General features: G+C 39.4%; 2 protein-coding genes across 4 annotated transcripts in view; one reads left to right on the forward strand and one right to left on the reverse strand.

Moving 5' to 3' along the window:
• The window catches only part of ccdc177 (coiled-coil domain containing 177), a 40,391-nt gene extending 33,721 nt beyond the window's left edge, over positions 1-6,670 (forward strand). For 2 of the 3 annotated variants that reach the window (XM_067614345.1, XM_067614344.1), the window contains exons 2-3: positions 458-3,809; positions 6,109-6,670. In XM_067614345.1, coding sequence (XP_067470446.1) covers positions 470-2,989 — 2,520 coding nt within the window. In that variant the 5' untranslated portion in view covers positions 458-469 and the 3' untranslated portion in view covers positions 2,990-3,809; positions 6,109-6,670. The remainder of the gene's footprint in view (positions 1-457; positions 3,810-6,108) is intronic. The other variant, XR_010931855.1, reaches the window with a different exon arrangement.
• Positions 6,357-25,348, reverse strand: plekhd1 (pleckstrin homology domain containing, family D (with coiled-coil domains) member 1). The gene is made up of 13 exons (XM_067614353.1): positions 22,273-25,348; positions 20,222-20,315; positions 19,975-20,064; positions 19,550-19,626; positions 18,658-18,749; positions 18,514-18,566; positions 18,269-18,363; positions 18,078-18,171; positions 16,719-16,909; positions 14,566-14,698; positions 11,146-11,290; positions 9,541-9,684; positions 6,357-7,917 (listed from the first exon to the last, which is right to left on the reverse strand). Exons 1-13 carry the CDS (start codon positions 22,425-22,427, stop codon positions 7,760-7,762), a joined length of 1,521 nt encoding a protein of 506 aa, XP_067470454.1. The 5' UTR covers positions 22,428-25,348; the 3' UTR covers positions 6,357-7,759.
• Between the last annotated feature and the right edge of the window lie 104 nt (positions 25,349-25,452).

Genomic DNA, 25,452 nt, shown 5'->3' on the forward strand with positions numbered 1-25,452 from the left:
GAAAGGATCTCAGTGGTTAAATTAGACTTTTACTATCAGCTTGTTAATAATAAATATATCAGGACTCTATGTCTAAGGTATTTCAAGGTTGATTGTGTGATGTAGAGTGAAAAATATTGCTATGAGTAATCAAATTCTCTCAGCCTAGTAACTCTGCCAAAAATAGATTCTCTATTAGAGGACTGTAGTGTTTTTTGTGTGTTATGTCACTTCCCTGAAGGGAAAATGTCTCATCTGGTGTAAAATCATTGAGTGCATGAATATGTGTTCATGCATGCATGCCACTCTGAACCTGCGTTATGACCCTCCCCCACAGACTGCATCTCTCTTAAGCTCTGGACTGAATGCTATAATCCTCTAATTGAAACCTCTTCCTACTATTTTATCCACTTTCCCTCATGTATCATACAACCCCCCCCTTCATCGAACCCTGCCCCCTCCCTCTCTCTACCTGCAGTATTAGCCAACTATGGTCGACCCCTCGGAGGCTGAGGAGCAGAATAAGTGTAAAGGCCCAAAGCTCGACACACCAGCTGTGGCCACTGAAGACCCTCGGTTGCCAGACCAAGCCGATGGCACAACAACAGAGGAGGAAGGGGATGCCGGTTTCGAGACGCCGCCCACGGGCAGTTCTGAGCCGAGCCCCTGCCATACTGCGTCCACGGCGGGGCCAGAGGCCTCCTCTCAGGTGGCCCCACCTCAGCAACCACAGACTCAGACTGAGCCCAAATTGCACCTGGACCTGTACAATTTTGACTCGCCAGCTGCAGAGGGCAGCCGCTATGTGTTAACAAGCCCCCGCTCTCTGGAGGCGTGTGCTCGATGCGGGGTCAAACCTGTGGAGCTCCTGCCCCGCCCGCTGGCTGACTTTGCCCGGGAGGCTCCTGGCCGCTCCATGCGCGTTGCGACAGGGCTTTATGAAGTCTTCGAGAGGGACAGGCACGCTAAACTGAGGCAATGCAGGGAGGAGAGGGAGAGGATTGTTAGGGAGGAAAAAAGAAGAGTTCTGCAGGCGACAGTCAATAGCAACGGCAGTGCATCATCCTCCTCGGTGGAGCAGCAGCACAAAGTCACCTCTGGCTCCAATCAGCCTCCTAAATCTGGGCCAGTGACCTCCAGCTCAGCCCCTGATTCTGGAGCATCCTCTAGAGCCACAGCATCAGGTCCAACCTCTAAAACAGGTCCAGCTCTTTTATCTAAAGCCCCTGCCTCCAGTCTTAGTACCTCCCCAAAATCGACTCAGTCCACCAGCTCCGTGCCATCCTCCAAGAGTACTTTCCAAGGATCTATCAAGCATTCTTTGTCCTCATCATCCGAACAAGTAAAAGCCACACGGCCGGTCTCTGGCCCTCCACCGATAGTCAGGAAGTCCTCTGGTGGTAAATCTTCAAACACTTTCCCCAGATCAACACCAAAACCCCCCTCCTTCCCCAGAGCCAAATCTACACTAACATCATCGGTGTCAAAGCCTGCAGTTCAGACCTCTGGGACGCCTCTTAACGGTGTAACAGGAGGACCGTTCTCTCAGCACAATGGACATCTTGGATTTCATTCCAAGGTGCGAGGAAAAAGCCATTCGCTGGAGTCTTTACAGCGAAGGATGGACCCCGTCTGCTCGTCGACCTCCAACACCACAACTACTACCACATGCACCTCGTCAGAGTCGGGTGCTTCCTCTTCGTATAGTTGGGATGGCGCACGAGATCACTGGGCTAAAGTCTCCAGCCCCCGAGCTCGTACACTGGCCACTTTTAACTCCCTGATGGGCCGCAGCCTCAGTCTTGGTGACCTGAGTCACTCTCCTCAGACAACACAGAAGGTGGAGCGCATAGTAAAGGAGGTGAAGCGTCGAGGCCTGAATGCCGTGTCTGAGCGCGACCGCAAGATTGCAGCTTTGATGCTCGCCAGATACCAGGAAGAAGACATCATGAGTCAGACTCGTTACGTGGCTCACCTTCAGTGGGATAGCGAACGCAGAATGGAGGAGCTGCGGCGAGAGCAGGAGGAACGAGAGAAGCAGCGTGCAGTGCTTCAGTGCCAGCGTGTGTGGCAGACACAGGTGTCGATACGTCAGCGAAGACTCAGCCAGCAGGAACGAGAATCAGCTGCTGCCAAACTCCGACAGGCTGAAGAGAGCGAGGAGCGGTGGAGGGAGCTTGCAGAGCAGCAGGAGCGCAGCCGTCTGCAGAGGTTACAGCAGACAGTACGAGAGGAGAAGCATAAGAAAACCCTCCAGGAACAGAACCGGAAGGCTCTGGAGGAAGAGAGGTCGGCTATGCTGGAGCAGGAGAGGCTGCTGCTGAAAGAGAAGCTCACCATGGCTGAGCTGAAGAGGCAGGAGAAGGAGCACCAGGCCCAGGAGGAGAGACGAGGTCTGAACAAAGCTGAGAAGAGACGTCACGCCGCTCTGATCCAGGAGATCGCCCGCCGTGAGCAGGAGGAAAGAGAGGAAGCCAGGAGGGCAGCGGAGGAGAAGCTCAGCCGCTCCCTGGAGAATTATGAACAGATAGTAGAGCGTCGAGGGCAGGAGCTGAAAGAAAAGGCCAGGCGTGAGGAGAAGCAGATCCAGAAAGCACGCAAGGCTGCAGAGAAGCGTGAGAGGCAGCAACAGCAGCTGCTGGAGGCTCGTGTGAAGGAGGCAGAGAAACGAGCCCAACAAGCGGCTTTAGTGGCTGAGGAGAAGGCCAAAGAGAAAGCTCAGCGAGCCGTCCAGAGCCGACAGGAGAAGGAAAAACTTCAGAGGCTCAACAGGCAGCGTGTGGAAGAGGAAGAGAAGCAGAGGCGTCTGGAACTGCTGCAGTCCATTGAGAGGAAACTGGAGAAGAGCGAGCAGATCTTCAAGGAGAAGCGGGCGGTACTGGAGAGCGCTCGCTCCGTAGCCCGAGCCTCTTTCCACGTGCGAGACAAAGTGCGGGAGGAGACCAACATGCGTACTTTTGATAAGATGGCCCTAGAGGCTCAGCTCAAAGCCAGCCTGGATGAAAAATAAAACCCATGGCTTTATAGTGGATTCCTTACTTCTGGTCATGTGCTTGGCTCTTGCCTTCATCATGGCCTTCATCAATCAACAGCTTTACCCTTCTTCTCATCTTTCCTTACATATCTTTACCCATCGGTTGATTTAATCACATTTTCGACCATCATTTTTTATTAAAGATCCTATCAAAGCAAACCAAATCAAGACATCATGTTGTATAATGGATGTAATGAGACTACAAACTATATCAGCTGTGAAAAATGAACAGTAAGCCTGTGTAGGACATACAGTAGACTTCATATTAGATGAGAGCTAGAGAGAGCTGCCTTGTGCAGCAACACAACCCCTCCTCTCTCTTTCTCTTTGCCCTCCGCTCTGTCGATCTCAGCTACTGGACTGAAAGCTGTGCTGGAATGAATAGAGTCATTGTTGACCAGGAAGCACAACTCCATGACAACTGTAGAGGCTTTTAAGGGAGCACCCCTGTAAGGGAAAACTGAGCATAAGACAACAATAAAAAGCAGAAATGATTCCAAGACCCCATAAGCAAATGAGGGATCCTTTTGTACACACAGCTAGAGAAAGCATGGATTTAAAGCCCCAGGCTGGACACTTATCTGCACCTAAACGCTGACAATGCAGCGCAGGAAGGCTGCTTGCACAAGCCTTGTGCTGATGAAGCATCACTGCCCTCAAGGACTTCCTCTGTCTTTCTGCGTCATGTCCGATTACAGTAAACGGTGAAGTGCTCGGAGAGACAGATGCCTCCTGACTGCCCCCCCAGCCGATCTGCTCCCAACACAGCCGCCAGCTGAAGTGTCAAGGTCAACAGGTACGAGTTTTTATTGCTTTTCCAGGTTATGCAACACCTTCTGTTTTGTTACGAGCTGTTGCCTTTTAGCATTTGCAATTAAAAAAAAACACGCACACAACAAAATTTGATCACACTGACCTCCACAGTGCAGAGAGAGCAAAAATGCATATACTCATGAGCCGACATGCAAGCCAACAACAGGCTTTAAAGGCCTCTGGCTGTGCTAATCCTACAATCTCTCAGATTAAAAAAAAAGAGAAAGGGAGATACACATGAGTTTTGAGCCTCAGAAGTAGCTGTTGCCATAGTGATAGCAATCGGGATGGAGCAGCGGGAGGTGAATGACTGAGCAGAGAGAGTGCGTGGGAATATGAGGGGGCTGCCTGTGGGGAGGTGGCTCTCTGGCAGCAGAGACCAGCTCATTCTGGCACTTTCTTTGCAGGGCGTCATTGGAAAAACATGCCATCAGTTTGTTGTATTAACATCTGTGTTTGGCTATTCCCTGTGTATTCCCTCTCTTCACTCATTCAGGGAGAAATCTTTTAAAACCTTGACCTACAGAGTCAGCCGCTGTCCCTACAGAAAGTAGTCTAATCCCAGCGTTTCAGACAGCCACGTGCCTGATACCTGCTGACGTCTGAGATAAAAGCTAGAATGAATTTGAAATGCAGCATTAGACCAACAGAGAGGACCGACAGGCTTATGGCTCTGACTCGAGCCACGCTGTTCCCACCAGATAATCATGGGGAGGTGATGTAAGGTTGGGGGGGATGAGACGGCAGATTTGTAGCTGCTTATGATGGTTACTGAAAAGATGAGGTCCAGCTAGAAAAGGTTATATTCTAACTGCAGCAGAAAATCACGTATTTGCAGGTAGAATTGAATTCTGAATGACAAAGGAGAACAATACTATATCAGAGATTGAGGAGAAACACCTAAACCTGTAGAACTTTGACTGGATTTAACCCCTGTTGCACTGATTTAACAGCTACTGAAAGATTAGAAGTCATAATGTGTTAAAAACGTATCAGAGTTGAGGTCAAAAGACTAACAGACAGTCAACACAGGAAGTGCATCATTCATCTGTCCTAATGAAAAGCCTTTCAGCATAAAACACTTTATCTCCAGCATGTAATAAAATTACTCAAGCTGAAAGCTGCATTACTTTATGTGAAATTAATTTAACATTTTGCATTGAGCAAATTGATTTCACATTAAACCACAAGAGGCTGTATTCACTGTCAGCACAACCTCACATGGATCATTGCTTCTGCATTACTATTAAATGACACTTATTGATCTCAACACCCCTAATATTCATTTATGTATTTGAAAGAGAACATTACACAACATTAAGTAACATTCAAGCTTCCTCTTTACCACCCAAAAATAATGCAGAGCCCTCAAAGTCCTTAAAGATTATATTTATTTATCTTGTGCGCACAAGATTAAAAAACATAATCTTTCAGAATTTAGGGGCTTCGTACAATAAAGGTTTCATACAGTAAGTAAAAGTTCAGCACTTAGCAGCTGTTAAGTCTTTAATACATGTAGAAAGTGAACATTAGATTCCCTTTGGTGCTCATAAAAAGTTCAGATGCATACAAATCTGTATTTTAAAAATCAAATGTAAGCAACAAAAGCACCAGTTTTATCTCAGTGGTTGACATTTTGCTTTGGATACAGTGACACTAAAACAGTTATTTCACACCATTATGTTTTAATTTAAAGGTGCGATAATGAATGTTTTTATTAACTGATCAGATGATCACATGTCACTCATAGTGATGAACTAGACTCTGTAGTTCCCGTCAGCTCTATGACACTTTTTTTTAAACTTCTTTCAGCTCATTGTTTTGGTTTTATGACTGCAGCTTTACTGTTTTGGTTCACTCTCATTCTCTAGATGCAGTAGTCCACTGTTTCCAGCAACAGAGATCTAAAACCTGACAGTTCACTACCTGCTCACCATCAAACAGCAGTCAGACACAGTCAGCAACTAGTGAACATAGAGGAGCATTAACAGCTTAAGAGCAGATATTTCCCTCAGGAGATTGTAGAGAGCAAAAACAAAGCTTAAAGGAGAATAAATAATGGACTCACATACACTGAACGCTAATGTTGCCCCAAAACTGCTGGATGTGTAAATAGGCAACAGTTCAATAACTTAAATGGTGATAATATGTCAATTTAAAGTTGCCAAAACATTTTTTAATGCTGGTTTAAAGTGTCTTCAAAGAATATCTTCAAGCATGAAGTGACTCCACCTGCATTGTTTATACCCACATTCATCACTTTATTATTTTATGTGTTGCAGGTCCTGGAGCTGAACGAGAGCTGGTGATGTCACCCACAATCTTCCCCGACAGAACTCTTCCTCCCACACTCAGCTTTATCAACGTGTATGTCAGTTAAAACTCTCCTCTAATGGAAAAAACATCCATATCAAAGTTTTTATTCATTTTTAACTAGTCACTGTGCCATCTATTGTGCCGCTGAGAGGAGGAATTGAGACATCTGATATGAACCTACAGCCTTTTACCTGCATTAATGAAACGAAATGTACAAGGTTCAAACGCAGCTTTATTTAGCATCAAGGCATGTTGTTCAGTCCATTATATGTTCCTTATTACCTTCCCCTGACACGTGGGCTTCTTTTCTGTTACCATTTGTACATTATCATGAAACGCTTGCTTCAGTAAATGACATTGAGTTGCTTTGTTGAGGACATATTTTCAGATGTAGCAATAATGAAACGGTCAAGGTTGATATCAGACACATCTGTGAGTTCATTGTTTTCATCAAACCTCTGTTAAGAAAAGGACACAATCCGTGCATACAATCAAAACCAGAATAATAAAAACAAACATTTTTCAATATGGATTTGCATCGTTTGTCATCTAAACACAACACAAACTCAATGTACAAAGCTACAGTCTGCTATGTGTTTCACAGTTTCCTATAGCATCTGACCAGGTCTGTCTGGAGTCCCAAAACAAATGAAGAAGAAAAGTGTGAAATGACTCAGTAGTTTAATAAATAATTAATAAGAGATCAGCTATTCTCAATATACATTAAATTTATAACATTATAATTCCTCTTTGGCTCAAATCTGAAGGTTTCTTAGTTCATAAAGTGGCTGTTTTAATGGGTTAGTCTGTCTGAAAGTCTGGTGATATTTATATATTTTTGTTGTCAACTAATCCCATGAAAATACCAATTACTTCCTGTATATTCAAAGCCTGATAGACCTCCATTATTGTCCAAAAACACATAGCTGACTCCCTCATTACCATGAACACAGCAACAATAGTTTATTTCAAATCACTACCAAAGACACTGTCCTCGTGGTGTAAATACTTGCTAGTGTATCAAATCTGCTGCTCAAAATAATCCCCAACAAAAGCTCCATTTACTCTTGTTTGACTATCCTTCGCTACAAACTACAGTGGCCATTTTAAAAAATGAAACTACATATTCATGATGCATTTTTTAAGATTTACGTCTTCAGTAGAAACACTTGAATTGGACTTGAATTGAGTACAACAGACCAGCTCAGGAAGTCAAAGTATTGAGAGACGCACTAACACATTTTTTGGTCTTTTTGTCGAATTTGTTGACAAAAACAAAAATATAGAATATCACTAGGCTTTTCCTTTAACATCATCATCATCATCATCATCACTCTTTGGGCGAGTTAAATCTAAAGGTTTCATATCTTAGTCAGTCCGAGATTGTCCATTAAACTTCATCAGTATGTTTAATAGCTTATGATTGCATCTGTAAATGCCATCAAGTAGATAACTGTACATTCATCTATATTAATGTTGGGATGGGGATCAGGATGTCTAACAATGACTGTGGACTGAGGTAAAGCTAAGGACCATTTCTCCTCCGGTAGGATGCTCTCTCTCTCTCTCTCTCTCTCTCTCTCTCTGTCTGTCTGTTTTACCTCGCTCTCTCTCCTCTCAGTCCTCAGTTTTGTTTGTTGCATCCTTGCGAGCGATGATCTTGTACACACTCTCTCTGAAGCTGCTGTCAGAGGTCAGCCGCCGGGCCGTCTCCCTCAGCTCCTCCATGCTGCCGTCATCAGTGTTTGCTACAGCAAATGACTTTGAGTGTTTCACTGTAGGGGGATATTAAAATGTGGAAAACATATTAATGAAGTCCTTCTGACTCTAACAGGGGCCCTTTTCTAAGATAGAAAAGGGAGAAATTAATGTTCTATTTTGCTGTAAATATTGTTTTTGATGATCCATTAATCATTTAGTCATTTCTAAAGTAAAAAATATCAAATAACATTCTCTAATTCCAGCTTCTCAAATATGAGGATTTGTTGCTTTTCTCTATCTAATTATTAATGGAATATTTTGGGTTTTAGACTGTTAATTGGACTAAATAAGTGATTTGAAGACATTTCTCATCCATATACTGCCACTGCAGCTACAACTAGTTTAGCACTAATAATACTACTGCTATTATTACTAGAACTGTACTACAACTACTACTATTACAACCACTCCATGAACTAACAGTATTACTACTAGTACTACTACGTTTAGAAAGAATTGAAAGGTTGTTTTTGTCTCTTGTGTGCAGTGAAATGCAGGGTGGTGCTACTGAGGCTGTGCTGAAAGACGAGTGTGCAATGAATAATAATTAACTAAAGATAAAAGCTTATTTCCATTGTGGTCCTCTAGGAGGGGAAAGGGGTGAGATGGCAGATATTCAAGTCAGGCAACAAACTAAACAAACTGAATAATTACACAAAAAGCAAAACAAAATAAGGATTTGCTTTTCATCAACCATTTCTCTACCAAGAGTTTAAAACCTGCTCTGTCTGCTGTTGCTTCAGAGGATTTGGAGAACTGTTCCAGAGAATTGCAGCAGAGTATAAAAATGTGCTTTTGCCTGCAGAAGTCTTGAATCTAAAAGGATGTTTGATGATGTTTGTTAAGTTACTTCTTGTTGCATAGTTATGATGATCTCTGATAAGAATAAAGTAGTTAGTTGAGTAACTGGGGGCTGTATTCTTTATATTTTGTAAGTGAGACCGAACTTAATTTGAAACATTCTCCTTTCAACAGTAAAATAATTACAGTTTTGAAAAATGTGCTCTACGTGTGTTCAGGGAGGAAGTTTGAGTTAATAAGCTCTAATTAGCTCATTTTGAACAGTCTGCAGCTTGTTTTTAATAAGTTTACTGTTATTTTGTTTATTATTATTATGTTTTTTTCAGAGAATTGGGTCTGTGCACCTCAGGTGGGCAGATAAAGGACCAGCATGCACCTGGGAGGGTCTGTGGTTTTCTGAACCAGAGTAAGAGAGGCACCAAGATTTGTTGTCCTCTGTGTTGTTTTGTTTGTTTGCTTACATTTGATAAATAAACCTCAAGAAAACTCAAGGAGTAGAACTCGTACTACAACTCTTACTACTACTGTTGCTTTTAATAATACATTACTGCAAGTACAACTAATGCTACTCGTACTAATACTGATGCACCTGCTATTCCTGCTACAACAACAACAATCTAACATTTATAACAGTGACAATAATCTAAACTTTATTTGTTCAGCATGTTTGCAAACAGCTCAGTCAGCTCACCCCAACATGTGGATGAAATGTAAAACTCTATAAAGAGTTTTGCTGTAGACCGACTGAGGGAACATGAATGGATTCAAGTATAACATATGCATGTGGTGGTGGTGTGTTTGTGTCGTGATCATCAGTGTGTGATGTTCATACTTACACCAGTGGCGTCTGGAGGCTCTCCTCTGGATTCGGCAGCTCTTGATTCTGCGTGCGGCAGCTTTGTGGAGATACACAGCGTTCTTCATGATCGCTGGAAGCTTCGCCTCGATCTCTGCGGCACAGATACACTCCTCGAAGAATTCTGGTTAAACACACATCATATATATATATATACAGGACAGGCTCATGTTATTACAGTTTTCATGTAATATAATCTCAAATAACATGGGACAGTTTTTCAGTACTGTTTATTTGTTCAAGAATAAAAATGTATTTATTCTTGATCAGTTTTAGGGTTGCATCTGAGGGCAAATATTGATCATAAACAAAGTGCTGTGACACAAATCTGTTATGGTCAGATTGTCCAACTTATCTTTATGTACCTGTACTATTCATTCTGTAAGTTTATAAGATGTTATGAGGTATTTTTTTTAATCAAATTTTATATGAACCTGTAGCAGGAATATGATTTATTACCGTTATTTGTGTAACTAAATATTATCATTATGTAGATTTGTTTTATGTTTGTTTCTGTGTTGTGGGTCTTTTTAGTATATTTTTGTATAAAATGCTGTTTTCTACTATTCTTAAGGGGATGGGGAAAAAGCAATAACAATGTGGTCTCCCAAAAAAGACTTGACATCATCTATAAAAGTAAAAACTTTCATTAGGCGCCCAAATATGTTTATTGGAGGGCCGAATTTGGCCCACAAGCCCCATATTTACCCACCGCTGACCTACAGTATCAGGCCACAGTCACCTGTTCAACCTGAAGCTACAGACAGACAGGTTTCTGTTGTTGTAAGGGGAATATTAATGGTGAGACAAAACAATATCAGGATAACAACAGTATTATCTTAAAGTGAATGCTATTAAGTGTTAACAGTGTGAAATCTTAAACTTGTGTAATAGTTTTTAGTCTTTTCCTGAAACAAAATGACTCATTAAAAACCAAATTAGTTCTCATTAACAGTCAGGCTTTGACAGATTTTGTTAAAATAAACCGTGAACATGTATTATTATCATAAAATCATTATGTTTCAATATTAAAATGTCAACTGCACAATTATATAAAGACATGAAAATGATAATATTGAACACAGAGCTGTTCTTATACTGTACTATACTCTTATACTACTTATACTGAATTAAATCATAAAAAATAAAATTGAAAAATCTTATTTTGGACTTCCTGACGGATCCCTGATGAAAGTGTGATATTAGAGAATCAACATGTAGTACAAATTCTACCCAGAGGATGGCAGTCACACAGGTATCAGAGGTGACGGATCAGATCAGATTATACTCTGCAGATCTCCACTAATGTGTGTGTTTAAGTGTGTTTCCATCTGTCTGTATATGTACATAAAAGATCAGTATTAGAGTAAACATACTTAAATGCACATTCATGCATGTATTTATTTAACTGAGATACTACAGGCGACTCAAACCTTTTCTGAATCCTTAAGATCCACTGGTGCATTCAGATTTATTCCTTCATCTTCTTTGAATGTTTCAGCTCGCAGGAAACTAAACACAATCCTGCAGCACATACAGAGACTAACAGCTGCAGATATATTTGTGCATCACAGAGTTTACTCACTCCTCAGGTGAGTGACGTCCCCCTTCATCTTCTCGTCTCTCTCTTTAGTCCGCTCCACTGAGTTGAGGCTTTTCTCCAGGTCCTGCAGAGCCTCCTCGGCCTGCTTCAGCCTCTTCTCCAGCTCCACCCGAGACTCTATCTCCGCCTGACACACACAGGAAACAGACAGGATGTGTGTACAAATATATTTGAGCAATTAACTAAGAAGAAGGTTAATTGATATATTGTATTAAAATTCAGCTTTCGATGATTCTGTATTAATCAGTCCATGTTTCATGTTGCTGATATGATGGAAGAAATTCAAATGTTTAAGGAGGTTACAGACTGTTGAAACCTGCTTTATGATGCTATGATGAAGATAATAAGTCTGTATTTAAGTGGAGTCAAGAGCGTCCTGTGATTGTCTGAAAGCAGTTCAAGAGGCTTTTCCACCTGACAAGCAAAAATACTAAAAACATTGAATTTGACAATAAACACAGAATAAATATTGTTAACTTCACTCCAATAATATTGCTGTGTACAGTATTATTAACATACTAAGCCTGCTAAGAACACAAGTCTTTACAGTCACAACCTGGGAACATACAGTAGAAGAAGTACTTGAGGTGACTGGTTTAACTAGTCAGTTAGGGTTTTGGTATTTGCTCAAGGGCACTTCAGCAGGAATTTGTGTCTTAAACTGCTCATCTGTACTTTGCAAGTAATACAGTTTGACTGAGACCTGAAGGAGGGAAAAAGGAAGGAGAACAGCATATGTGAGGAAATGTAAAGAGACAGAAGGCAGGAAAGAGAAGTTATTTCATACAGGATGAGCATTTGTGTTGCAATAAGTGTAATGTGATACCAGATCTTTGTGTCAGACGGACTCAGCTCGTCAGACCAGGCGTGAAAGATGAACTTGATTCAATAAAACGTCTGACAGGATGAGAAACCCTCACCTGTGTTATTAGCACAGACTGTGGTACTCACACCAGAATCAGAGGCCAACTCCATTATTATTATTATTATTATTATTATTATTATTGGTAGTAGTGGTAGTAATACTAGTAGTAGTAGTGGTCATTTTTAGTCATGTATTTTCATATTTATGTATTTGTTTTTGACAATTTTAGCAACATCAATGTAAATTAGCCAACAGCTCATCAACAGCTAATTTATCGCGACTCAACTTAAAATTGACAAAATGTATAAAACACTTCAGACGAAGCAGAGGTTCAATCAAAAGACGAGGAAAAAAATTCAATTCAAACACATAATTTGGTTCCATTAAAAATAAAAATAATGTGAGATAATTTCTCACATCAAACGTTTTGACATGTTCAAGCAAAAAAGTCACAGATGTCATAATAATGTATAATTATCAACATTACCTTTGTTCTACCTGCACTACCTCAAGTGTTTTTGCACTATAACTTGTATTATACATTTATTGCATTGTGCCTTCCTGCATTATATATAATGGCAATTAGAATGAACCTTCAACCTTGAATAATGTGCATGGCCTTGGTATTATAAATATTCCACATTCTTGTTTTGCCCCAAGCTTGCAAACTTACTACTGCTCTATTTTTTTTTTTAAATGTCTAAGGTGCTGAATTTCCCTTTAAAATGTTGTTCTCTCATTTCTATTTTTGGAATTAGCTCTGAGCTCCAGGCCTTACAGCAACAGAGGCTGATGTCTTAGCTTTTACATCCCTGATTGCACATAGAAACACATTATTGCACTGCAAATGTCCTAATCTTCCTTCTTTGTGGCTCCAGGATCTCCTTTCATTTTTACACTTGGAAAAAAATCAAATACACTCTTTAAGAAGATCAACAGCACAACATCATAAAAGATGAGACCCTTTATGTTCTTTATTCCATCTTTGTTATTGTTTGTGAATTCCTCGCCTTTATTTGACATTCAGGATGGTGATGAAATGTGATGTTGATGGGTTTTTATTGTGCTTTTTTGTTTTGTTTTGTTTTTTTTATTCTTCCTCTGCTGTAACTGTCAGTTTTGTTTATGTATTTTGTAAATCCTCTTATTTCCAATTCTTTTTCTTTCTTGACTTTAAGACTCTGCTGGCGCTGGAAGTCGGGGTGTGAGCGGGAGGTTTATTGTTATGTCTCCTTGTCTGTTGTTCACTATAAAACAAAATATAGTGTATATACTACGGGTACACTTGGTTGCTTATGTAACTACCTGTTATCGGATCATTTTGTGTTCCTAATAAACATATTAAAACAATCAAAATGTCTTTCTGCTGTGAGAAAAGCTCAATAATGTGAGACGGGTTGTGTCCAAAGTACAAAGTACGCTCAATCTAAGCAGTTCACTAAACAGTCAGTATGATGCATCTTAAAATAGTTTCACTCTACTGTTGTCTTTCATGATGTGATGTTATGTGAGTCTAACATTTTACATTCTAATATTTTATCAATTGTTTCTTCTTAGGAGTCAGTTATGCAATATTTTTTCATGTCAGACAATGATAAGATCTTGTTAAGTGGTTGATGGACTGTGAAAACACCAGTCCAGGACTTTATCATTATCCCTGACAAAGGCTAATATGTTGTATTTTAAAATATATTAGAGTGTTTTCAATAAACCTAAACCTGAAAAGGAAACGGAGGAGCTGCTAAAAGCTGATAAAAAGTCAAAATAATTATGGATGGTTGGTAAACAGCTCAGAAAAGAAAAAAATATTGTTAAAGTTTTATAAACTAAATATTTTTGTCTCTTTGGCGTTCTACAATTCAAGTTTGATCGACATTCAATGGCTTGAGCATTGCATCATTTCCTGTTAGTATAAAGCTGTTTAGTGTGTTGGTTTCTTGTATACTAACAGATAAAACATTATACTGTTAAGATGAGTGCTTAGTATATACTGTATACATCTAACATGTTTGGCAATGGGACACAGTTCAGGTTGGTCTTTTAATATGTTTACAGATCTTCCAAAAGTGACATTTTAAAAGCCTGAAATACGTGTAAAACTCGCCTCCATTTTCAGCTGTGACTTTCTGTCATTATATCCAGTATTAATGTAGTGAATTACAGAGTAATCAGCAGCCTTCAGTCCATTTAAATCACTATAAAGCAGAGCGAACAGCAGGGAGACAGTGTGTCTACAGAAGCAATCACACTGCATTTACACATTTAAAAGGGTTTTGAAATTACACTTCTCCTGTATTTATTTGTTCATATGATGACAGAAATGTTAAATACTTTGTAAAAATTATATTTTCTTTGAGTGGTAAGTATAAATGAGGACATTTTCACTAATCCATCCTTTTTCTTCTACAAGTTTTCCTCTGCAACCATATTATAAACTCATATAAACAGGATAATGTGTTGACCTTTGAAAGGACTCCGAGCGGTGTTTGGTTGCTGTGTGACTGCAGGCTGAGAGCAGCTGAGTCATGCTGTGTTACCTTCAGCTCAGCCTCAGTCTGCTGTTTGTCCGCGGTGAGCTGAGAGAGCGACTGCTGCAGGGTCCGGGCCTGAGACGAGTAGTACTCCCTCTCCTGCTGCAGGACTTTGGCTCGCTGCTCGATCTCCCTGAGCCTGAACAACAGAAACACCATCAGACGGGGAACAAACTACAAACTACACAAACAAAACAAACACAGGGAACAGTGAGCATGTTGTTGTCCTAATTCTGCCTTTTTAAACCCCTTTTAAAAAAAAACCCAACAAGATTAAAATGACGCTGTTTTTGTTGCAGAAAAAAAGCTGCAATTGTGGATTTTCAGACATCAGTGTCAATACAGTGGACACACACACACACACACACACACACACACTTGTAATGTCACTTGAAGGTTAAAACAGGACAGCTTTCTTTTAAAGAGGCAAGTTAAACTGACATTTTGCATTTGTTTATTTAACTATGATATTTAATTGAGACTTTTAGATTAATTTAATTCAGTGTTTTTAATTTAGTTGAATATCAGATTGGTTCTTTTTATGGTTTTTATCACTTTTTCTTATGCAAAAAAAGTAGTGGACTTTGCACACCTGCAAACAGACAGGTGTGTAGCGGATAAAGAAATAGTTCAAAACAAGAAAATGACTCACAATGACTCACTCTGTTTTTATAAATTTATTAAGTAGCTACGTTTTGTTCAAGCGACCTTCATCAGGGATTTCATGCTTTTCCTTCCATGCAATTTTTTGTTATGAACTATAATTTTTACTTGTGCCAACTTTCAAACTTACCTGCTGTCCTAACATGTTTTTTTGTGTGTGTGTGTGTGTGTGAGAATGTCAGATACAACAGGTTGTATAGATAATATAATTTTATCTATTCTGTTCTATTGTTTATAGTGTGAAATATTATTTTATCATGATATGATTGAAAAAACAAAAATAATGACTGAAACTGAAAAAAAATTATTAAAATATTAAAATTAATCACAAATTAAGCTAAAGTAGGTGATTATTAAAGCCCTCCTCCACTCAAAAATATGTTTCTCTTCTTACAGTTGAATGTTTGAGCTTCACTGTAAAAAAAATGATGTATGTGCAGAGTTTGACACTAGAAGACTGTAAAAACCAGTTTGTGACAGAACTACTGTGCAACTTACACAAGTGCATAATGGGCTTTTTTTGTGGAAAAACCATATAAGCATGAATAAACATTCAACGTAGAGTTTTTTTATATACATTTTAAAACATGTCTGAAGCGGATCTTTAACTTATAATATAAATTATTATGTAATATCTTAACCCATCCAATAAAACAGTCTAGTGATAAATACAGAACAATCTCTTAGAAACATTGTCACTGTTCATTCAACTGTATGATCCTGTTGCTGTTGTTGTTGTTGTTGTTTTGTATGCTCCTCTGTGTATGTAAATGAGGTCAATGAAATATTAGAAAAACCTTTCAGTAAAATGCAGCCTCCAAACACACCATACTGAACTACTAAAGAAGTAGAGGCTACAAAAACTGAACATTATAACTAGTATTTGTTGCAGGACTATCGTACTGCAGTACAGGTGATGTAAAATGTATCGTGTATGATTATGTTTGTATTTTTCACATCATCCCAGCTGTATCTGTCAGACGACTGAGAGGAGGAAAGTGAAGGCAGAGTTCATGGAAACATGATGAGCCGTATGTTTCAGTGTTCATAACACAACATTAGCGCTACACAGTCAATAGCAGCTGCCTGTAATATCCCACTTACTGGTGCTGATCAATGGGCTGGTTGTTTAGGGATCAATACACATTTCCACTAGCAGTTACATCCTCTGTGCCATTAGCATAGAGGCTCCCTGGAAAGGCCAGAGTGTTTGACCCTTTGGATGTCAGAACACGATCGCAGTCTAACTTCTTGTATAACAGTTTAGTCTTATAGAATAATTATGTAATAAGTCAGTTATATGTATAAAAAACATTTAAGACATTTTCAGGAACTAAAGAAAATAGCCTTGTTTTGTTTTTTTTTATGACTTTGATGCTCTTGAAAGGATTTCAGACAAAAGGTTGAGAGATTTTTAACCAGCATGAGACTATGTAACCTTTCTGATGATGTAAAGAAACACAAATAAAACAGTCTGAAGTCTGTTTCTCACTCACTTATCGTCAGCCTGCTCCTTCTCACGCAGCAGGACCTTCATTTGCTCCTCGATGTGGCGCAGGTCCTGCAGCAAGTCCACGTCTCCGAGCTCCTCGCTGTCCTCAGACTTCCTGCAGGTCTCCTCCACCTTCTCCTCCGGCTCCTTCACCCCCAGCAGCTCCAGAGTTCTCTGTTTCTCCTGAGAGAGCTCCTGCAGGACGAAAACACGAGAATCAGATGCTGATTAATCTTCTCAGCCTGAAAGGATTTAATTTGAACTGGTGTCAGAGAGGAGTTTTAGTGCTGCGTATCACCAGTGTAATGTAATAATATCACAGCAGCAGGAAGTTGAGCGGCGCTCGTTCACAGTCTTATAGAAAGTACTTTGACAACACTCAAGGTCCACTCACTGGCTGCAGTTGAAATCTCTGGAAAAATATAGTTGCGTAAAAGTTTTTTGGTCAAATAAATGAGAAGGTTTAAATTTCTTGAACTTTAGATGTTTACATTGATGATTCAGGTCTTTTTCAGATGCAGCACATCAGCTGAAATCTACATTATTGAATAAATGACAGAACTATACATTATATTATAGTTTAACTGCATATGCACGTGTATTATGAGTTCAGTTATTACATTTCTGAAAATATTTCACAAAGATGGACGAAAGTTTCTACACTAACAGTTTGTAATCTATGGAGGAGAATTAGTGCCAAATAAAAAAAAAAAATTATTCTAATAGTAATATTCTGAGAAAAAAACAGTTTGACATTTTAGGAAACATGCTTTTCACTCTCTTGCCCAGAGTTAGATGAGAAAATTGATACCACGTTTACGACTGTACGTCAAATATGAAGCTACAGTCAGGAGACAGTTAGCTTAGCTTAGCGTAAAGACTGGAAGCAGAGGGAAACAGCTAGCATAGCTCTGTTTAAAGGTTTAAAAAATCCACATAACAAAAATGAATCAATCTTCTAACTCTTGGCAAGAAAGCAAATAAGCTTATTTCCCAAAATGTCCAATTATTCCTGTAAGTCTTTACTTTTGTGTCTTTTCTCTTACATTTGACTCACTTCTGACTCAAGTTTTTCCACGTGGCTTTAATTCACTCTCAAAGTAGTTTTTTTTTTTTATCAGTATCAGTTTTATTATGTTAGCAGGATAATTGGATTATTAGCAGGATATTGGGTTTGTTACATAATTTATTACATCAGCAGCTGTAACATTGCAAGATCGGAAACGAGCACCAGAGTCCTTTCCAACACATCAATAAAGTTGTTCTTGTTTACGCTGGTTTGCAGATTTGCACTATCAGCACACAGGAGTCGTTGGATGAGTGACAAGTAACTTTTATTTCTCACTAAATGTTTTTTACTCACCTCAATGGATTTCTGCAGCATGATCGTTAAACTGCTCAGCTCCTCTTTTTCACTCTCCACACCTTTCAGGGACTGAGCGGTGCCGTCCAGGTCTCTGCCAACAACACACAACAAAATATCGTTTACAGACTGGTACCATAGATTCAGTACTGGTGAACATTAATGGAAAATAGTCGAGGTTTTTTTTTTACAGTTTAATTTGCTCCTGCTCTGCCTTCAGCTCCAGCACCACCTCCTCAAACTTCATTTTCTCCTCCTCAAGAACCTGGTTCAGACGCTCCAGCTCCTGCACACACACACACACACGCACACACACGCACACGCACACGCGTAAGAAATATCCGAAGTTCATTACAATTTCTTAATTCCAAGGTGACAAAAAATTAATAAAAACACACTTGCTGTTATTTGCGGACGGCAGTAACATAAGTCGTACCTCTCTCTGTGCTCTCTGATGGCTAAGCTCCTCAGTCTCCTCCATCAGTTTATCTGGAGAAAGAAAACTATTTCACATAATCTGCCTCTGCATGTCAAACCTACAAAGAAGCTCATTTAATCAGGTGACCCTCCCCTCGTTTACCCAGGTACTCCTGCTTCTCCTTGGCCAGCTGCAGCCCCTGAGCCTCCAGACTCTCGATCATGGCCTCCCCCAGCTGGGCGTTCTTCCACGTGCTGTTGGTCGGAGATCGTAATTTTAGCAACCAAAGAATGGTTAAATAAATAGATTTTTAAAAGCAGTAATTGACAGAAGGAGTGTAATTCTGTTTTTAAAAATGGTAATACTTTATTTTACAAGTCCTCTGATTTTATTCTAATTTCCTGGAAATTTCTGGAAAGTAATTTGCAGGTATTTAAAGGACCAGTGTGTAGAATTTAGTGGCGTCTAGTGGAGTTGGCAGAAATGGAATACAATATTCATAAGTAACTTTAGCGAGTTTTGTGGCCACCGTAGGTTCTCCTACACACTTGGAAGGGAAGGGGGAGGGTAGAGGTATTCATTTGGTTGTAACCTCACCGCTAGATGCCACTAAATCTTACACACTGGTCCTTTAACAATATTTTTTTATAAAAAAAAGAACTTAAAAAAGCTGTTTAGTTGGTACATACAAACTCATTATATTTCTGTTCATATGTAGTTGTTAATTTGCAAAAAATCTTAATAAATTAGACTCTTAACAATTTTTAATAGAAAATACTCAGTTTGATTTGTGTGTCGAACTACATATTAGCACATTAGATGCTTTCTTGTCCTTTATTGTTAAATACCTGCAAATTACTCAGAAAGATTTCCAGGAAATCAGTATAAAATGAAGGAACCTGTAAAATAAAGCATTACCAAAAACATTTATTTAAATCCATCATCAATATGTCTGGAAGTATCACAAATTATACGCTATTGTGTCAGTTCTGGGTTCATCAGACCTTTATCTTTAACATTTAAAAAGGATAATTTGTGTTGAGTATATACTCACACTTTCCCTGATTCCTGCAGCATCTCCATCCACTGGACCTGCTCATCCTCAGACTCAGCAGCCAGGACTATGGTACCCTGGGGGGGCAGATGTGAGATTTTACATCAGCATCTATTCAATAATGGGCTCAGGCTGTCAAAGAAGATGGTGAATTTCCATCTTTGGGCTGCTGAGACACATAGATTGACTTCTCTCATCGTTGCAGTGATAAGAGCACAATTTGTCAAGTCATACTTCAACTTTGCTCTGCAGGAGCAGCAGTATTACACTTTAAATACAACACCATTTTTACATAGATTTGTGTTTTATGTTGTCTGGCTGCATCTTTACACTCATGACTGTCTTAAAAATAATACTTTTAACCTCAGTAAGTAAGTGATAAGTGTCAGCAGTGAGTCTTTGCAGTAACTGTGTCATTTTCTTACAGAGAAGTCTTCCAGGTTGACCACGATGGCAAACGGCATGCCAAGGCCCTCGTTAGCTGACACCAAACATCCTTCCAAAGGAATGACTCCCTGAAACCGAAACACATCTGTTATTTATATTTTTGGGATAATCTTACCTCATGTCTGAATTATTGACTCCGTCTGTTTACTGAAGCAAAAAGTGACTTAAAACAGCGTCATCTTCTTCATTATCTTACAGGGGTTCAGAGAGGATGCAGTGACTCACCTTGGGGTGGATGTTGAAGAACCTGTTGGTCTCAAAGTTTCTCTTCTCGCTCTCTGCGTAGTAGAGTAAGAAGCTGTCTTTGATGATGAAGAATCTTTGTACCGAGGAAGACAATGAAAGCAGCAGTGAGTCAATCCTGTGGGGCTGAAAGGAACCGACGTCTGCTGATGTTCTGAACACAAATCTGATGAGCAGGTAACTCTTTGGATAACTTGATGATGACACTGATTCACTTTAGTCAATTATAAATACAGTATGAATATTCCTCACTTGATGAGGGACAGTATATATTTATTTCAGTCTTAAATAACAACAGACCTGTACAGTTCATGTTGTACATAAGCTGCTATTTTCTGTACACACTGCTGCAGTTTTACTGTAACTTTGGTCTGATCATCAGTTTGATCATAACAGGGAGGAGCGATGAATCTCCAAATTTCTAAATGTAAACAGTTACAACACGGCTGCAGCTGACTGTAACACTAGCTAATGAGTCCAGTTATCCTTATAAATTGTAACAGTTGAGCTAAAACAGAGTGCTGTATCGACATCACTGGTGCAACAATGATGCATCTCATTACTGAGTGACACATTTATATGTTTATTTGTTTCCTCCATGTGCTGTTATTGTGCATTTTAAGGGAACTCTGCAATTAAGTAAACTTAAAAACTAATAAAAATAAAAACTGTGTGAAGGAAATACAATTTAAAGGGGCATTCCAGCAATAAGTATTGCACTTCCGATCCACAAAAAAGTTGGCAGACGTGTCAAAGAGGTTTTTAAAAGGAGGGTCAAATTCTGTCTCAGATATCATGACTTTTAGTTTTCCTAGTTTGAGTCGAGCACCAATAACGCTGGAGCCTTCATTTCCCATAACACACCTCAGTAGCATCTTTCATTAGACCTTCTTGTCTGTCAAACGCCTTCATCTTTCCAACTTCATGGCTCCACTTTATAACTCAGGTTTTTATGTCAAATTAAGTCTCAAGTCTAACTCGAGATGACATCATCAGAGAAAATAAACTCCCTCAGAGCCACAAAAAAGACGTTATGAATAAACTGGTCTTTTTATGTGTTAATGGTTGTCAAACATGCAGCCATATTTAGACTGAAGTCATTTAAAACCTTTTTGAGGGTCATTGTCAGTGGTTGGCAGACTGCCTGTTTTTTTTTCATCTGGCGATAACAACAAATACCAATAAATCATTAAGCCCAACCATCTCCAGTTTGGCACAAAAACCAAAAGAGCAAATTCAAATTCTTTTGACCTTTATGACACGAGCACATGAGAAAGGTTACAAAGATTGAGCAGTAAATGGGCTTTCTGGATCCACTGTGTATTGTCGTTTTAACGGTTATGTAAACTAAGAGCATTATCATGACATAAGGTACCAATCCAGCCATTTTTACATCCAAATAGTCACTCCTAACAGCATATAGTTGCATTGGGATGTGACAACACTGGTGGATAAGTATATCCTGTTGTTATATAAAGCGATCCTCTAATACACAACATGTCAACAGTCCGGTTTTAAAATCCTCAATTTCCATTTTGGGAGAAAATAAAATAAAAATCTGAAGCTCATCATTCAGCATTTTAGAAATAAAGTTGATCAAGGCTACAAATCTTAACTATTAATCAATCAGGGTTTTACTGCCATAAAAACAGCGTCATTTTCTGTCATTTGTGATATTTTTCTAAGAGAAAAAGTTATTTTCAACAACAATTATGAAGCAATTTAAAGTGATTTTGCTTTCAGAACAGTAGAGTGATGATATTTTATACCTTTGGTGCCAAATAAATGGTCAATTTAAGTTGACTGAACTCACTTGTCAAGTATCTTACAGCAGCTATAAACTTTTCAACACTCATTTTCACTCCTTGGAAGGAAAACGTGACCGTTCTCTAAGAAAAATCTGCATTTTTGTCCCCATAAAAGGAAAACTACCTCCAAAATGGCAACTTTTCAGGAACTAAGAAAAAGCAGTCGTCCCCTAAGCTTCGTCACCCTGCAAAAAAAAATACAGGTGAATCACACCTCACCCTTACCTGCGGGACCACTTGGCCGACGGGCGTCCGAAGGGCCTCTTCCACAGCACGCCGTGCAGCTGCACTTTGGTGCTGATGTCCAACACTTCAGAGTCCGACTGCTCCATGGACGTCCAGGGCGAGAACAGAGAGTTTCTGGACGAGGACGAGAACATCCTCTCTGGCTTCCCACGCCCCGGGAGGTGGGGCAGCAGCGAGGAAAAAAAAAGACAACAACAAAAAAAAACTATCAATAGAACTAAAAAAAAAAAAAAAAAAAAAATCAATATAAATCAATCAATAACAATTAGCCGAATAACTCAATAACACACACACACATAGAGGTGCATGTACAGCTGTGAGGAAGTAGCTGCCACTAAAAGTAGCAGAGAAATCCCAATAACTCAGCGGGGTGGAACGATGCAGCTGCCAATACGCTCATCAGCTGGAGGCGGACTGACTGCACAGTGCAGCAGAGATGAAAACAGGGATGATAGAGAGGGAGGGGGAGGGAGGGAGGAAGAGGAGGGATACTGGGAGGCGATGGGGGCGGGAGAGAAAAGAGAAGCTTTAGGAATGAGTTGCTAAATCTGAAGCCTGGTCGATATATTCCAGCCAGTAAAAGCCGTTATTCAGATTACTGTACTTGCAGCAAGCAGCAGTCTCCAGCTTTTGGCAGGTGTGAACTTTCCATCCATGCATCCATACATCACTCCATCCATCACTCCATCCATCCATCCATCCATCCATCCATCCATCACTCCAGCAGTGAATTAGGGGAACATCTGTGGCTGAGGCGTGGCGGCACGACTCTCTAGTAAAGAGGATGGAGAGTCAGAGCGGTTGACATGCAGCTCAGCGTCGTGAGTATCAGATTAATTGACAGAACATGTGTCAGAGTGGATGGACGGCAGATTATAAAGATATTGACAGCTCAGCGTCGACATGCAGGACAGAGAAATGCACAAGCCTGCTATATTTTTTTTTTCTGTTTCCATGAAAAGAAATTCCTAAAACAGCATCAAATTGAGAGAAAAGTCACACAATTTTGAAAAAATGTGACTCAAAGTGACAGTAAAACACCAAAAATTCTTTCTTTGATAAAAACAGGATGAAAACTTCAAACATGGGAACAAATGTTTTCTATAAACGGACATAAAGTGCATTAAAACCAACAATGATGAAGTTCAGGCTCAATTCCACCTGTTAAAATCTAGAAAAAATACCAAAACAGACATTTTTAACTTTAACATACTATAAATACAAACAAACTAAAACACTTTTCACCAGTTTAAAAAACTTTAATTTAGTCGTCATAAAACACATCGCTTTACAACTTATTTTCACAATCAAAAATCTGGAAATAAGGCAGACTCATTCTGGAATGACAGAAAATAAAAAGACACAGCTACCCCCCCACTATAACATATAATCACCTGATCCTAAAACTCTCCTGAAGCCTCCAAACAGCCCCAGTATGTGCTGCTATCGCTTTGTGTTGGTATGAGTGAAAATGTCTCGTCCAGCTGACAGTTTTAAAGGGTTTTCCTCGATATTTACACACACACACATATGATCAAAGATGTTCCGTGTAGCCAGAATTCTGCTCGCGTGATTAAATGTTAAAAGACGTTATTGCGTTTTTAAGATGTTCAGACTAACACCGTGCGCTTGCTTATGATTGGTCAAACAACAACTAAAATCCTTAGAATGAGGCAAGTCTTAAATATTTTCTCTGCATCACCAGTAACGTGACTGTTCAGGATGTGAAGACGCATCTTTATATTCATTTTATATTCAACTTACATGATGAAACATGTGTAAAAACAAACATTATGAACATTATTTCTGTCCTGAGTCATTACCCTGTCGTTGTTCAGTGAAAACAAATCTCCAAAACATCAACTTTTCATGAGCTTATGAGAACTTTTTCAGCTTTTGTGACTTTTCAGGTAAATCATTTAGAAACTGATTGGATTATTGATCTTGAAGGGACCCTGTGGAGTTTCTGACCTCTAGCAGCACTATGAAGCAGTTGTTTTTAAGAGTGTTTTTTTGTCGTGAACATGCACGTGCACACTGGTGACAATTCACAGTCATGCCAATGGTTTCACACTATTCCAATTATATACAGGTGGATGTAACATGCGGTGAATTGCAGCAATGCACCAGGAAAGGCAGCGAAGAAGAAGACTGCAAGTAGAGCTGAAACTATAAGTCAATTAATCAATTAGTAAATCGACAGTCTGTTAAGGAAAAACACAAAACGTTTTCTGGTTGCAGCTTCTCAAATGTGATAATTTGAAGCTTTTTTGTTTCATACTTGACCATTAACTGAATATCTTTGGATTTTGGACATCTGATTGGACAAATCAAGACCTCATCTTGGGCTCCTAGAAATGATAACAGGCATGTTTCACTATTTTCTGACATTTTATAGACAAAATGAAATTGAGAAAATGAACATCAGATTAATCAATAATAACCAGTAATAATCAGTTGCAGCCCTAATTGCAAGCTAACATGCATGTAAACAATGCAGAAAAAAAATTGGCTGTGCAAATGTTTTCCAAAGTAGGAAATAGATTCAACATGTTTGTTCGATCTCCAGGATAAACACAATGTGTTTGGTGTAAAAATAACTTTTGTTTGTTTAAAACTCCACAGGGCACCTTTAAGAACCAGGAGAACCTTCTCAACCCATAAAAGAACAGTTCAATTTACCCGAAAACTTCAAAAAATCATCATCAAATTTATACCTGAACATTTGGTGATTACATGGTTTACAATGGACAGCAACATGAGACCTTGAATGTTGAACACCCACAATATCATGTCTCTCTAAACTGTTGGTATCTCCTGCAAAGTTTACCAATCATTAAACTGCATTTTAATTTCAGTTCATTCTAACTGACACTTTTTATAACATTTCCCAGCATTTCCTTCATCGTTTTTAAATCATGTACATACTTAATCTATCAGTGGACCCTGAATTAACTGAAAAGTTCTTAAAATATGTGTTTTTTTTTAAGGATGGGTAACATATAAATGTCAAATCTCAGCAGGGGTTTTGATGCAACAATGTTTACAGACACATAATGGGTCAGTCCTCCAACATGCCCAGAAGCAACACTGTGGGGGGGGGAATTTCCCTTTTATACACACACACACACACACACACACACACACACACACACACAC

The sequence above is a fragment of the Thunnus thynnus genome, chromosome 16 (assembly GCF_963924715.1).
Source record: "Thunnus thynnus chromosome 16, fThuThy2.1, whole genome shotgun sequence".
In the NCBI taxonomy this organism is placed as follows: Eukaryota; Metazoa; Chordata; class Actinopteri; order Scombriformes; family Scombridae; genus Thunnus; species Thunnus thynnus.

Excerpts from the sequence above, each read along its gene's own strand:
- plekhd1 (XM_067614353.1), bottom strand. The coding sequence starts at position 22,427 with ATGTTCTCGTCCTCGTCCAGAAACTCTCTGTTCTCGCCCTGGACGTCC. Across the intron at positions 16,910-18,077 it reads TGCTGCAGAAATCCATTGAG|GAGCTCTCTCAGGAGAAACA; the intron begins GTGAGTAAAAAA and ends TTCGTCCTGCAG. Across the intron at positions 14,699-16,718 it reads AAGGAGCAGGCTGACGATAA|GCTCAGGGAGATCGAGCAGC; the intron begins GTGAGTGAGAAA and ends TCTGTTGTTCAG.